This window comes from Cinclus cinclus, chromosome Z, assembly GCF_963662255.1.
Source record: "Cinclus cinclus chromosome Z, bCinCin1.1, whole genome shotgun sequence".
NCBI lineage: Eukaryota > Metazoa > Chordata > Aves > Passeriformes > Cinclidae > Cinclus > Cinclus cinclus.
Window position 1 is genome coordinate 58225778 of NC_085084.1, and position 16167 is coordinate 58241944.

General features: G+C 36.9%; 1 protein-coding gene across 2 annotated transcripts in view; it reads right to left on the reverse strand.

The window, feature by feature from the left end:
• SMARCA2 (SWI/SNF related, matrix associated, actin dependent regulator of chromatin, subfamily a, member 2) overlaps positions 1–16167 on the reverse strand; it is a 112230-nt gene that overhangs the window by 36750 nt on the left and 59313 nt on the right. For both annotated transcript variants that reach the window (XR_009934192.1, XM_062514089.1), the window contains exons 21-28: positions 15916–16023; positions 13422–13508; positions 12668–12714; positions 11186–11352; positions 7636–7799; positions 6664–6891; positions 3244–3321; positions 1042–1260 (exon numbers count right to left, since the gene is read on the reverse strand). Coding sequence is in view for 1 of the 2 variants with exons in the window: in XM_062514089.1 (XP_062370073.1) it covers positions 1042–1260; positions 3244–3321; positions 6664–6891; positions 7636–7799; positions 11186–11352; positions 12668–12714; positions 13422–13508; positions 15916–16023 (1098 nt within the window). In the remaining variant the exon portion in view is untranslated. The remainder of the gene's footprint in view (positions 1–1041; positions 1261–3243; positions 3322–6663; positions 6892–7635; positions 7800–11185; positions 11353–12667; positions 12715–13421; positions 13509–15915; positions 16024–16167) is intronic.

Consider the following 16167-nt stretch of genomic DNA (forward strand, 5'->3'; position numbering starts at 1 on the left):
TGATCTTTCTTCTCCACTGACTGCTTGCATATGTAAGGTATCAAACCTCTGTAGTTTCACAGACTTGCTTAAATTTACAGCTGGTGAATAATTCAGGCCTTTTCTCCCCTAAGCAACAGGTCTGGATTAGCTCCTAGTACAGTCCTGCACAATGCAGTCTCCTAAACATCTCATTTTAAAGTAAGTAGGTAAGATTTTTACCTATCTTTATCAAATTATACACAACACCTACACTGTATATTCTCGTTGCTATTGTTCTGTAATCATTCTACAATAAAACTTACTCTGTCAAACCATGTAAATTAGTTTTGCACATAAAAAACTTTTAAGTTTTGGAAATCATACTACTATCCAATTTCTGAAAAGCCTTTCCAACAATCATCCCTCACCATTTTACCATGATCTTGCTACCACACTGAACAGACACATGCATTATTATTCACTGTATGCAAATTTCAAAGAACAGCAAGAGACAGAATCTCAGATTTGGTGTTAAAATGTAGAGTTTTTGCTTTCAGGTCTTAAATTCTCAAATCATTTATCAAATATATTGATCTCAGTGGAGCTAATAAATGCTCAAGACTTAGAAATTAAATAGCCTGAGAGAAAGAAAATTTAATTGAAAAATTCTGAATTTTTAAAAGTATTAAATAGAGGCATTTAAAAATATAATCAGCTTGTCAGCACAGAAAGTTTTAATATGCACTGACTTAAGAGTTTTCATGAATATTAAAATAATTCTTCATGTATATGAAAGGTGACACTTACGAAAGTACCTGAAGATGTAAGACCCATGGAAGTAAGAACAGTTCCAATAGAATGCTGTCATAGTTCTGACTCAGCATTTAGTAACACTGATTTAAGTTTCTGCAGTGCAGTTCAAAACTTAGTTATATCTTCAGCATAGCAGCAGAAGCAGGATAATGAGATATTTTAGGCCTAAAATTGTGCTATCCCTGCTGCATTCTCAAAAATTAAATGAAAAACCTACCATAAATGAGTAAGTTTCAAGTGTAAAAAACAGCCCACCAACCAACCTACCCGCAGCCACTGTTTCTCTGTGAGAGCATCACTGTAGTCCACATCCCTGCGCTGACGGGATCCTCTTCCAAATATTTTCTCTTCTTCTTCCTCACATGTAAGCCTTTCAACTTCAGCATCGTCCTTAATAATCCAGGATGGTAATTCATCCTCCTCCATCAAGCGAGGTTTACGTTTAGGGTTTCTGGCATCTTCCCTGCGACGATCCATGTCCATGCGCTGCAATGGCAATTGGCAAAGGATAAAAAAGTTATAAAAGCCATTATTATGTGAACTCCCCTCAAGCGCTGGGGGCACTTCTGGGTGCCACAATGGCCTAATGTAAGGCTACAGAAGCTCCAGAGGAGGGCCAGGAGGAAGGTGAAGGGCCTTGAGGGGAAGCTGTATGAGCTGTTACTTGGTTTGTTTAGCCTGGAGAAGACTGAAAGTCTTCTTCACTGCAGTCAAGCTCTTGTACGAGGAAGAGGAGGGGCAGGCACTGATCTCTTCTCTGTGATGACCAATGACAGGACCCAAAGGAATGGCCTGAATTTGTGTCAGGGGACGTTCAGGTTGGATACCAGGAAAAGGTTCCTCATCCAGAAGCTTTCTGGGCACTGGAACAGGCTCCCCAGAGAAACTGACACAGGACAAAACTGACAGAGTTCAAGAAATGTTTGGACAGTGCTTCTCAGGCACATAGTATGATTCTTGGAGGGTCCAGTGCAGAGCCAGGAGCTGGAATCGACCTCTGTGGGTCCCTTCCAGCTCAGCATATTCTATAATTCTATAAAAACTGTCTTTACTCTAGGATCTTCAACTGTTTTACATTAAATAGCCTCCAAATTTAAAACTAGAAGGTGAAGCAAACACACATAACTTCATCAGCTACTTTCAATCATGGATTAGTTCTTTCCTTCTGGGTCTGAAGGAGAATTTAGATGCTCTTTTCTAGCAGCAAAGCCACTTTCACAGAACTCAGGGTATGTTCAGTCAGTAATTCAGATGAAATTATTTCTTTTTGAGTTTTGGATCAGATGGTCGCCTTCGTTTGTGTCAGGTACATCTCCAGACACACAAATCACTGATGGAAAATTTAAAAAGACAGGTGACTGTAAGCACCCTTTTCTGTGCAAGCTGGCTTTAGTGATTTTAGTTCTGAGGTAACATTTAATTAAGTTTAGCACAAAAGCACTAAACTGGCAAGTCAGCAAGAACAAAAGAACAATCATATGGGGGAATAGGGCCTTTTCCAACAGTGTATGTGAACAGTTGTAATTTATGAAAAGAGGGCGCCAAATGCTTGTGCAACAGCAAACTTTTACAGATGAATTCTTGAGCAGAAGACAATGAGGGACTAAAAACCTGTACTGGGTACACAGGTTTTGCACTGGTCCTATCAACAGTTGTTTCTGTGGATACCACTAGATACACTTCCATTTCTGTACATAGGAGTGTCTGCCTTGTTCCACCCTGCAGAAGAAAGCAGCCTCTGTAGAATTAGAGGGCATGGTGCTTTACCTTCAGTACTTAAGCACTGCCCTGTACTGGTGTCAGTGAAGCTCAGAGGTCCTCTAAAAATCCTCAGACTGTACAAACACTAAAAAGCAAGAGCCATGCCTAAAAAGGCATTTCAGAAATTATTCCATCAGTGCTGCAGTAGCATAAACAAAAAGGGAAGTACTAATAGAAAGGAGTGGCTCATATTTGAAGCATTAGCTCTATTTTGCTAACTATTCAACGTTGTAGCAGCAGAGATGCAGCTAACTGTATTCTTGACAAAACCATCAACAATACCCCAGGTTAACTCACTAGAAACAGCACTGTTAGTCTACTGATTTACTACCTTGTTAAGTTCCTGTAGTTGTCCTTGGCAATATCGAAGTCCAAAAGTAAGTGGAAATGCAAAACAGCAAAAGTATGCTGTAAGAATTAGCAAGCCAAACTGTGACTAACATTTCGCACTATAAATGTCTCAGGTTGTGTCAAACTCTTCCTCCAGATTGTCACTGGTCCACTGACAGCAAGCATCTCCAAAGTTTTTCTGTCATTTGAGAAACTCTATATTTAAGCAGACTACATTTCTTTCATCAGATGAACAATGCAAGTAAATAAAACCTACTTCTCGAGTAAAGTTTTGACAAACTTGAGTGACAAAACGGCCAAGGCCTTTATTAAATATACAAGAGAACATTATTTTTTTTATGATTACACCATCCTTACCATAAAGAGATCAAATTCCTCCTCACGCCGAGCAATCATCTGATTCAGGGTCTCATCATCAGGAACTTCATCTTCCTCCTGGTTAGAAAGATGCGTAAAATTATTATGAAGTACTCATGAGCACCTTGAAGTAACAGCCTCCATCAGTTCAGTGCTCCACTGACCCTCTCTCACTGACAACGCATATGAAATACTTAACCTGAAACAAAACGTTTAGAAGTATTCAGCTCTTCAGAAGCAACAAAATAACTTAGCAAGAATGACAAATGAAGCTTATTACTACCTTCAAGATTTGAGAATGAGGAAATGACCAAATACAAAACCAGGAAATTCTGGGTTGTGGTTTTCCTGGGTCAGAAGCACAGTTAGTGTTTTGGTTAAAATGCACGTATTTCTGTTCTGCCATTCTACAATACTTCAGAAATACAATTCTAGATTTTGAGGTTTTCCCACCAAAGCAAAGAGATCAGTCTCAAAGGAGACTGAAGATTTCCTGATCAAATGAAAAAAATGAAAAGAATGAAACATGTTTTTATCCTGAAAAATAACCCTGCTGAATCATTTTCTCTTGACCATTTTCTGCTTACAAATGAGGTGTGAACATTTTACTGCAGACAAAATGGAGTATTTCATAAAAACAGAAACAGACACTAGGAAAACAATTTAGAACTGTAGGGTTCAATTGAAAATGTTAAAGCTGAAACCATTACAGCCCAAAATGTTCAGTCTTCCTCCCTGAATTACTCTGAAACTACGGACAACAGGTCACTCTGAATATATGTTATACTATATTACAGACCTATAATTCTTCTTAAAAACTCGTGTTTTGAACCCAGTTTAATAGGAGTATAGAATGCTGCATGTAGCATCCAAAATCCTAATATCCTGTAGCTTTTTTCAGAAATAAGAAGTCATTTATATATTTACACATCTCCCTCCCAGTGTCTGGATTTCTACACCTCAGGACAAAAAACCCAAAACTGCTCTCATTAATGCAATTTTAAAGGAACACCTTAGTAACTTAATGAACATACAATTTAAGTTTTAACACGAAGTGGGCAACTGGGAAAGTGATTAAGAGAGCTAGTTCTTCTCACTTCAAGTCACTGCTCCTTCACTGTTCATGAAAAGAAAGTCACATGGTTACACACAGATTAAAAAAACTTTTATAAATGTGACCATCATGAAAGGTCCACATACTTCCTTATTATCTCAGAGTAACTTTTGACCTGAAAAAAAAGAAGTGATCTCACAGCAGAATCTGTAATAACATTGCAGCTGCATTAGCAGCAGTTAGGCTGAATAATCCTGTTGCCAAACAGGTAGGCTGGGCAGAAGAAAAAAAATTATAAATTAGCTTGGGTGCCAAAAAAAATTACACTATGAACAAGTAACTTCTAATCACCTGTCATACCTTGTTACTGTTCTAATGAATCTTTCTAAATACACAGAAACTACCCCTCTACTTTATCTAGTACTGATAAAAGAAAAAAACAGATTAGAAGGAAAAAAAAGGAAGAAGAAAGAAAAATAAGGGGAACCTTGATGCTGAACTTAAAAAAAAAACTACTAAAAAAATATGAGCAGAACATAGTACTCTACATACAGGTGTGAAAAGTTTAAAGCATGCTTAATATGGGAATATTTAACTAGATAATCAGCAAACAATAGATGTTAGACGTGCCAGTCCACATTCACAAGTCAAAGTTGTGTCAATATTGTTGATAATTTGACTTTTAATTGAGAGATTTACTTCCTGTCAATCTCCCATTTAACACTCAGTGCTGCTGCAATGAAGGAGCAATGGCTGACCAGTGCAGGATGGTGCAAATTAAAATTCCTCTTAGTCCTTGAAAGGTTGAGTGTTTGGGCAGCTTTGCATAGTCTCTGTTCACAAATATTACTTGAAAGTTTCAGCTAGGAGTCAAATGGCAACATCAATGCTTTAAAGACTGATGCTGGGCTATGGAAAATAAACCTTATTTAAATCCGCTTGATTCAGCATGGCAGACCAAGTACATCTGAACAACACACAAGAAACAAATTATTTTGAAGTCATCTACAAAATAAGCTAAGTCATATAAGCCTGAGCTACAGCCCTGACTTCTGAAACCTTGTCAGATAAATGCTTCAGAAACAAATGCACTCCTAATTTTTTAAAAAACTCACAGGATTACTGAAAATGTCTGCTGGTTTCAAGTTAATCTATCTACTCATATAGCAAGTGTGGTCTGCTTTAGAAGTACAGATTTACTTAATCAAAAATGGTACATACGTGTATCACCAAATTTCTGATAAAAATGTTTGCCACTCTTCTTTAATTTCTATGAAAAATACTAAAACAATACAAGATTTCATCTTAACCATGCTCTTCTAAATGCACTATGCAGAGTTTACACAAAAGGATTCAATGACTGAAGAAGCAAACTCCTCCATCTTTGAAACTACTCCATGTAATGAAGAACACCAGTGAAACACAGCCTATAGAATCTTCTATCACTGTGCACCTTATTCGGACAAACAAGTCCCACTCAGAGGCAAGATCCTCCTCAAAAGCTTTGTGTTTAACTAGTACAAGGTATTTTCAAGGTGGGAAAAAGTTAGTGCTGATAAAAAATTTCTCTGTGTGTCACCAGTGTAACTGATACATTTATTTAATTTCTCCCAAATATGGCTTCCGTCCAAATACTAAATTTTGTTCAGATTAAGAGGAGTCTGCAGTGACAGGCAAAAGAACAGGTTCATCATTCCACACTCACAGTTCCATAAAAGAACACAGTGAAAAGAGAGGGACATACACTCAGCGACTCTATAAACTCACTTCCCACTGCTAAAAAAAAAAGACCTGACAGCTCTTTTCAAGCAGCTAATTTCTTGAAAAGGAAGTGGTGATGAGAAGTCCAGGCTGGACACAGCACCAGAAAGAAACGGCTACTTTCTGGCTCATCCTAAGTCCAAGGGACATCAACGCAGATCTTAAAGAGGTTCCAAAAGAAGCACCATAAGCAGGGTCTTTCAAAACTGAATCTAGGTGGTACTAGATGCTCAGCATGCTAAAAATCAAACTGCCTAGCTGAACATACGTATTGGACTTAGGAAATTATTTATAATCTGTTCTGGAAAAAATCTTTGATTTAAATTATTTGCCAAAATCGTGAAGGGTAGAATGTGTTTTAAATTACAACGCCTAATCCTACAGTAAGATTTAACCATAACCATAACATCACAACCACTAGGTAACAGCCTATTCCTGTGACCATAAAAAAAGATAAAAATTAGGTTATTTCTCTGACTGGATAGTAAGAAATGATAATGAAATTTTTAATTTCAAGAGTTTTGAAAATCTTGGTAAATGATGAATATTAGAAGAGTCAGTACTTCCTGAAACTCTCTCTCAGTAATTATTTTTAACTACCTTACCTCATTTTCTTCTTCATGCTCCAATATAGCTTGTAGAAATGCTCTCCTTTCATGGCTTGAAGATTTCTGATCAAACATTCCTGCCTGAATAACCTTTTGGTCTACATTCAGTTTATATTTTGCTGCAGCAAGTATCTTCTCTTCCACACTGTTCACGGTGCACAGTCGCAGGACTCTAACTTCATTCTGCTGACCAATTCGGTGAGCTCTATCCTGGGCCTGCAAGTCCTATTAGGCAAAGAACACGGAGAGTAATTTAAGAGAGTGAACACAGATATTAGAACTCTTCTTAGTCTCGCCTCCCTTACTTTTACATGTGGCCATTGAGTATGATGTGATTTGCATACATTTGCACAACAGCTGAAAACACATGCATAACTATGTACTTCCATAGATACTGGACTTACTTTCTTACAAAGAAGAAAAACAAAGTGGCGAAGGCATAATTCATTACTGCTTCTCAGTTTTTAAAGTAAGTGCAAGGGGTGTGATACCTTCTTTTTCTGTTAATCTGTACTTACTACTAACCATCAAAGAGTAAGTTCAGTGTCTTAGGCCAAATCTACTCACTCACATGGTCACCTAATTTTGTGAGAGAGGTAGCGTTCAGCATAGCCTTTACTGAAGTACTGCAAACTACCTACCAAAGGCTAGGGAGCTGGTTATTATATCCTATGGTCTAAAGAATGAGTACAGTTACACAAACGAAACAGGTTTATAACACTCCTAGCACTGAGGATACCCCAAGACCCAGTCAAAATATATATGCAGACACAGAATTAGTTCTCCAATTAGAACCAAAACATTTCCTTATTGAGGCAGTTTGTCTCACTAATTCCTCTCAAAGCAGCATTTTATCTCTTACTTTTATTTTTTCCTTTAATCCCAGGCTATATCATCTATTTAAAGAAGCAACTCAAAAATATTAGGGATTCTTTATACATTTCTTGAACATAAGAAAATAAAAATAACCTGATGAGGATTCCAGTCACTATCAAAGATTATAACGGTGTCAGCAGCCTGGAGATTTAAGCCTAGCCCTCCAGCCCTTGTACTCAGCAAGAAGATAAAGTATTGTGATCCAGGTTCATTGAACTTCTTCAAAAGAGCAGCTCGATCCTCTGATTTTGTTGTGCCTGAAAAGAAAATTTAAAATATCATATAATAAAGCTGTGAACTGAAGTAATATAAAGAACAATGTCTGTTGTAGAAAGTACACGTAAAAGGGTTATTTTAGTGCACTGCTTTTTGACAACTCTGCCACATTTTCCACAACACTGGCCATGAATGTTTAGGTCAAGTGCCTATCACATCTTTGACATGGGACTTCTAAAGGTCTCTTTAAATGCATTTGTTTTAATGTTTCTAAAGTAGATCTTAAAATTTTGGCTTAACATTGTTATACCTTTTTATAACTCACATAAATTTCAATTGAAGCTACTATATACAAACAGAAGAGAGCCCTAGTTTTGATTAATGACTTCTGGCTACAGCAGCATTAAATATTTTTAAAAGCTACTTATATAGAGATTTATCAAAATGTCACCATTTGCCTTTGGAGCCATAGTTAATACCAAAAGACTGCAAATTCTTATAATGTCCCACCTTGAGGGTGATATATCTATAGAAGATGAAATTATTATTTTTTTTATTACTATGATCTGCTGTTTCCCACCTGGCTTCCAGATACATCCCCCTGCCTCCCCAAACTCAGCAGGACATGAGGAGGAAATAAGACAGAAAAGCTTCTGTGCTGAGATAAAGGCAGCTTAATGAAAGTGAAAGGTATGTAAGCAAGGACAAGAAGAACAATTTATTTACAGTTCTCAGCAGCAACCAGATGTCCAGCTGCTTCCTGGGAAGCAGGGCCTCACTACCTGCAATGACTAATAGGGAAGACAAATGCCATTACAAGTAATGTCCCTGCATCGTGAGGATTTATTGCTGTTCACAACCCTTTGGTCAACCTGGTCCAGCTGTCCCATCTGGGTCCCAGTACAATGCAGGCTACTCATTTTGGGGGTGAGGGGTATTTGGGGAGAAAGCCCCGACATTGCAAGTGCTGCTCAGCAATAGCCAAACACTGGGGTGATGTCACTGGTGGTGTTACAAACACTGCTGAACCAAAGATACAAAGCACAGCATTACATGGGCTACTAGGAGAAAAATTAACTACATCCCATGTGTAGCCACCACAATAACACAGCCAAACTAGTGGCCCACTGCTGACACAATGAACCCCATAAGCACATGAACTGGGGAGGAAACACCTAATCTAAGAAGACAGCTGGACAGAACCTGTATAGACTGCATCCCAGTATGGAAGGTATCTGTCATTATGAAACTGCAAAAGAAGAAAAAGGGTTTATCTAATTTAATGAACTATCTGAAAAAGACAATGAGGTGTATTTTACCACACTGTGTCTTGCCATAAACATTCTGGCATGAAAAAATAGTAATTTCAAAACACATGACGTAAAGTTGTCTAAAACATTTAAAATGCAATGTAATTTATCTTTATTGAACAGACATATTAGAACACATGCGGGCCAGAGGTGTGAAGAGGACTTTGTTAGCATGCTAATATGTTCTTTAGATGGATTTGGCATTCTGTGTAAAGGATGAGACTATATCTTGGTACTACTTTTTCTTCTGAATAAAGAATGAAGCTAAGAACCAATTCAAAACACTGTTAAAAGTATTCAGAGGAAACTTCAAGTCTCATACCATTCTCTGTATTTATCTTAATCAAAATACTTATTTAGTAGAAAAGCAATGATTTAAGTGCTGATGGTCCCATGTAGTACTATAACGTGTGAGATAAAACATTAAGCAAAAATTATCATTATTTAAGAAGCTCAGTATGAGGCAGAGACCATCAACATGGAAGAAGACTAAAATGGAAACTTCTTTCAAATAGGTTTAAAACTCAGGTGGGATATGCTATTTTTGACTTTTCTTTCATAGAATTGTGGGAATTAATTAGTGAATCAAATAGATTAGAAAAGGCTTCTGAGATACTGAGTCCAAGCTCTCATCAAACACCACTTGACCATGGCACTTAGTGCTACATCTAATCTTTCCTTAAAACACTTCCAGGGACAGTAAATTTCCCATGTTCCTAGGCAGGCCATTCCAATACCCAATCACCCTTTCTGTGAAGGAATGCCTACTAATGTCTAACATGAACCTCCCCTGATAAGACTGTGTCCTCTTGCCTGTCACTGGTTGCCTGGGAAAAGAGCCCAAGCCCCACTTGGCTGCACCCTCCCTTCAAGGATCAGTAGAGAGTGATCAGCTCACCCCTGAGCCTCTTCTTCTCCAGGCTCAATAACCCCAGCTCCCTCAGGTGCTCCTCACAAGGACTTGCACTCCAGACCTTTCCCCAGCTCCACTGCCCTTCTCTGGACAGGCTCCAGCACCTCAGTGTCCTTCTTGCAGTGAAGGACCCAGAACTGGATGCAGAACTGGCGGTGTGGCCTCTCCAGTGGGTACTCAATCAATACAGAGGGACAATCCCTGCCCTGATCCTGCTGGCCACACTATTGGTGATCCAGGCCTGGATGCCATTGGCCTTCTTGGACACCTGGGCACACCCTGGGCCAGTGTACCCAGCACTGGGGCTTGCTGAACCTCACACCACTGGCCCTGGGCCATGATCCAGCCTGTCCAGATCCCTCTGCAGAGCCTTCCTACCCTCCAGCACATCAACACTCCCATCTGACTTAGTGTTGTCTGTGAATTGACTGAGGGGACATTCAGTCCCCTCATTCAGATCATCCACAAAGACATTGAACATTCAACGAGATACTGAACAAAATAAAGATATTAGTATCTAAAATGTTTCTAAATCATCTTTTTGTTTGAAGTAATACAACACAGCTACACATAAAGAAATCTAGGCTTTTGATCTTCCTCTGAAATTCAGGTATCAGGCTGAAATTCAGCTACCCTGTGAAGGACAGCAGTTGAATTTTAAACACATATAAATGAATTTATTCCACAGGAATATAGGCCTAACACTGACATTATCATCTCTTGTAATGAGAATATTTTCAGGCAACTTAGATAGTGATGATTGAGACCCTGGAAAAAGCAACGAGCCTCTAAGCAGCAAATTTATAAATAAACTGCATTCCTAGAAAAGACCTGAGTGTTTATAAAAATAATCCATTGACCAAATGGTCTGCAGGTTAAACAGATAAGAGAAAACACTGAAAGAGACAGAGAAAATTACTTCTATTGACAGAAGCAAAAGTATGTCTTTCTCTGTACCTTGTCTGGAAGAATATGGGAAATGCTAGTAAACTGCCACTGAAGGGTCTAATGGCATAATTTCATGGTAAATACACATCCAGGATTATGAAATAGTATTTTGAACCTGTTTTCACTTTTGTATAGTTCACAACACAGCACTGTTATGAAAACACTAGGAGGAGAACCCAGGGATCCCATGCCCAAACTAACAAAGGATGCTACCCCTTATCATAGTATTGATAATTTTTTTTCCATTTTAGCTTACCATCGAGACGCAGGTAAAGGAAATTTCGAAATGCAAAGTAGTCTTCCATAATGGTCATGAGTGATGTCATTTGACAGAAAAGAAGCACACGATGGTTAGTAGCTCGTAACTTTGGTAGAATACGATCGAGTAGCTCAAACTTCCCTGAGGCCCGATAAAGTTCAGCTCTGTTGGAGAGAAGCAGCACAATAAATGCCAGAATAAGACTACATTTAAAAGTCTGTAGTCAATATCATGTCAGAGTATAACAAAAAGACTAACTCTCGTGACCTAAACAAGACTGAGAGCACTTTACTTTCTTTAAAACTTCACATGTTGATTAAAATAAACACATGTGAAGTCCTGTTCTCCTGATTTTTATTCAATTAGAAAAACTGTTTTGACTTTCAATCACTCAATTATTTTTCACTATTTATTAATACAAACATTATTTCTCAGCTTGATAAGCATTCTATAAGTTAAGACATTCACCTGCTATTTTGTTTCCAACTGGCATTAAAAACAACTTTTCAACTGCAACTGCAGTTTTAAATTGTATTAATCAGGCATTTGTTGGAAACAGCCCCCTTTCCACTCAACTACTGTTTACTGTCCACATTAACAGTGTTTAGCTGCTTTGATTAGCTACTCTCTTGTCTTCTATGCAAAGAATTGCAAAACTGACCCCCAGCACTGAAATTCAACCTATAACCTAGAAAATGAATAGAAATAAACACAATGTCTAAATCAGCACCAATGATACACTATACAGAAATAAATTTCATGCAACTCTTTTCTAACCTTGAGTCTGTACTCTAAAAATATGAATTATTATTAGCAATGGCACAAAATCCAGAAGACACACAGCCTTCTGATATGCATACACCTGTAATCGGCCAAAGACTAAACTTTTTAGGAGACAAGTATCTTGATATACTAGCTAAGGACACAAAGAGTCTGGTATACTAGATAAGGAAAAAAATTATCATTAACACCTAAACAGGAAGAAAGTTATACACACTTTTTGTTTAGATGATACACACTTTTTGTTTAGAAAGCATCTATTAAATTAAAAGTTGTACCAAGTGTCAAGAAAAATAAAGCAAATCTTTTTCATTTCAGATAATGGAAGAAATGCTACTTTAATTTGGAAAAGAGAGAATAAAGAAGGAAAAGTAGAAGGCAAAACTAACATGAAAGAGAAGAAAATCCTAACAGATAGCTATAGAGTCATCCCAACAAATTTCAGATGGTATTTTACTTCAAAATAAGGGGAAAGAAAGACATGAATCTTTTCTGTCTGCCATCCAGAAAGAGATGGACAGTCATGAAAAGATCTCATAACACTTCTAGTACTATTCAGTTTTGCTTTACATATGTGCCCTGTTCTTCCTCTGCCTCTGTATAAAATGCTTGAGCTTTCTAACATGTAGCTTCCAGGAAAAGAATGTGATTATTAACTGCAATACAACACTAGGGACAGCTGGAAAAACAGAGAGTTACCCGTTAATGACACCATTTGAATAGCCCAGATGTTCAGCAAAGGACTCCTGCAAAGTTATAAGCAATAAACATATTACAAAATACAAAGCAACCAAAAATCATGTGTTCTTATAGTAATCAAATTAAATATATAAGTATTATAGGGTTTGAGCAAAGTGGTTCATATTCTTGGAAACCACCTTGTGGGAACAGTGCTTTGCCTAATGTTTTCCTGTAGCATTATTTGAAATTCATGATTTACACAAGTGACTTATGCAGCATTACAAATACAGTAGAATACTAATTAATTTATACTAATTGGTAGAAAATCCACGTGCAATTTACTCAATTTAATTATTCAGCATACAAGATCATAAAGAGTGAAAACTACTACTACAGTAACAGTAATAACAACAACAACAGCAACAACAACAACAACAACAATAATAACAGTAGTATCTTAATTATATTTTCATAAATTTGGCTATATTCCAGATATCTATGACACTTTTTATCTTTTCAGATATATTCATACACTTACAGATAGCACATACACTTTCAGATATATTCATACACTTACAGATAGCACATACACTTTCAGATATATTCATACACTTACAAGATGGCACTCGTTGACTATATGTTTTCTTCTAATCAGTATAAATTATCTGGTCAGAGATATCCCGTCCCACACACGTAAGTTTTAGCAGCAGTTTTCTATTATCTTAGCCATCTGAATAAAAACAACTCTCAAAATCAAACCTATCAGCCTTACCTCAATGTGTTGAAACATGTACGGGTGATTGCATATCTTTCTCAATTGCATGATAGTGTTCATAAGAGTTTTTGCTCCGCCTTTTCCCTATGGGTACAAACAATGCAAAGCAAATGATTAATTTCTTAGCTTATGAATATACCCTTCAAAAATATTTTTATCTCAAACCCGAACACTACATCGCTAATTTAAAAAAAAAAACCAAAAAGACAAAAGGAAACTAAAAAAAAGCAAAACTCCCTAATACGAAAAAAACAAGCCAGGCCAAACCACAACAACAAAATAAAAAAAAACTATTGTACAGTTCTCTTGCTGTATAAATTCATCTGTTGTGAGGATGATCTGCAATGAAAAAGGAAGATCTGGAAGTAATCCATGGAGTGTGCTACATTTCTACCTGCAGAATCTTGGTAAGAAGGACAGTATGTACTGTCCTGATAATTTATATGTTTATTATGAAACTATACAAACTCTATAGTGTCTGAACCCTCTAACAGGAAATAACTCTAGCTGAATTATTTTCAATTCTATAGTAGCTTTTACAGTCTGTTAACTCAATATATGGGTTTCTCACTTCAGGCTGAGTAAAACATCAGGCCACAGGTCCTAAAATTTTAAAGCTCACCAAATTAATGAAGGAAGCATATTCTCAAAACATACACTACAGTTAATCTAGTAGAACCAGGACACTCATCAAACAGTCAGGTGTACCAGACCAAACTGTACAGTTAAAAACTAACTGCAGTGGTCAGGGTAAATTTGAGAACATTGTATTGCATTAACATTGCCAAAAGCTTTTTGCTTTCAAATGCCATTTTGGTTTTTTGCCATTTTATAAAAATGTAATCAGAGTGGCATCAATAGTCCAAGCTTCCTGTATGACTAATTCAAATTTATTTTTAAAATCTCAGCCAAACAATTTACCAATTTTCAGGTGTAAACTAGGGGAAAATAGAGTATTCGACCAAAACAGATACTATCAATATCCTAGTATTTTCTGGGAAGTACACTGAAATCATAACTTTCATCTAGAACAGAGATTATCCATTTGAAGGGGGAACTCCATATATTTTAAACTTGGTTTTGTTCTTCCCAAGATCATCTCAGATTTGCTCCAAAATACAGTTCATATTTGCTATAAAAACAATTTCCTGTAGCTTTCCATCTGAGTGAATTGTCTCTAATCTCAGTTGGGTCTAGGCCAGAGCTGCAGAAAGACAAGTTTTTTTCCTAACACAATAGTTTAATCATTGAAGCCAAGCGGTCTACAACCATCTCCCTCTGCTGACAATAGGTATAAGTGATAACAGAGCTTAATTTAACATTTAAAGAAAAAAATTATTTAAGAGAAGGCTGCAACAACAGAAAAATTTTAGCCCCCTGGGGAGAGAGGAAGGCAAGGGAAGTGTTCAGAAGAGAGCAAATGCAATTTTGACTGGTTAATTACAAAGCCAGGTAGAGAAACAGGTGGGATAAAACACACAAGAGTCTGAGCACATGAAAGAGACCAGAAAAGGAAGCAGAAGACTATGATAAAAAAATTAAATTTTTAGGACAATTATAAAATATCAAACTTCAAAACTGCATTAAAAATACAACTGAGGAACATGAATTAATGTCTAAAAAGTGTTCGAACTATGAAGATGCATTTCAATATCCAGTGAAAAAGAGCCCTTTTTCTGGAGTTTAATTAAGCACCAGTGAAGAAAAGAATTTGACTGCAAAGAACTAGAAAGGTAAAGTAAGATATTGAATAGAAAAATCACCTACTGCATCAATGCAACATGAAAATGGATTATAGAAAGACTGGATGTGCACTGCATTGCAATGTACACACAAGAGGGTGCAAACTGAACCTCCTAAATTCTAGATATTTTGCAGAGTTTGTTCAAAGTGTTTCACATTTAATACAGTACTAAAAATTTGTTATCATGTGAAAAGTTGATGAATGCCAATTTGTTTACTCTATATTGACTGGCTCAAACACTATGACAGGATAACCAATGTTTACTAATACAAAATCTAAATCTGACTATATGACTTTGAATCTTACTGATCTCTTAAAGAATTTTGTCACAATGGCCTGTTGTAAGGATGAAAGCAAGTATATAATCCTAGCTGATTGAAACGAGACTCAACTAACAGCTCTGAAAAACAAGATAAATGACCTTCTAGTAGTCATAGAAGTCTAGTAGTCATAGCTGCCACAATCACAATTATTCAGATATATTATTGAATTAAGCTCAGTCAAGGGAAATGCAGTTTTTTCTCAAACAGTGCCTGTTTGCAGAAAGGCACTGCAACTACACTTAATAGAAGCAGTATCTTCTCCCTGTGAATAGCTGCAGTCTTGTAACTGAAATGCCTGAAATTTCTCTTCCCATGAGAGACACCTGCAATAAGAGTCTACACTTTCATTTTATAAAACAGGAATCATATTGTTAACCGGTTTATTCATAACACATTATTTCCTTTATATTTGAGTCTTTTGTACCTTCTTGTCTTTTTCAGAACCATCTGTGAGAAGGATTCCCTTGGCTTGCATGTGACGGTACAGGATCTTCTGAAGAGCTGACATATCACATTTGATCACATATTCCACCTGGTGTAAAAAAACCCCAAAACCCATAAACACGCTGACATAATAATGTTAGTAAGATCTAACTGCAGGTTCTTGTCATTCTAGGACAAAACAGAAAAACCCCTACTAATCTTTTATCTGTACCATAACACCATATAAAATTTG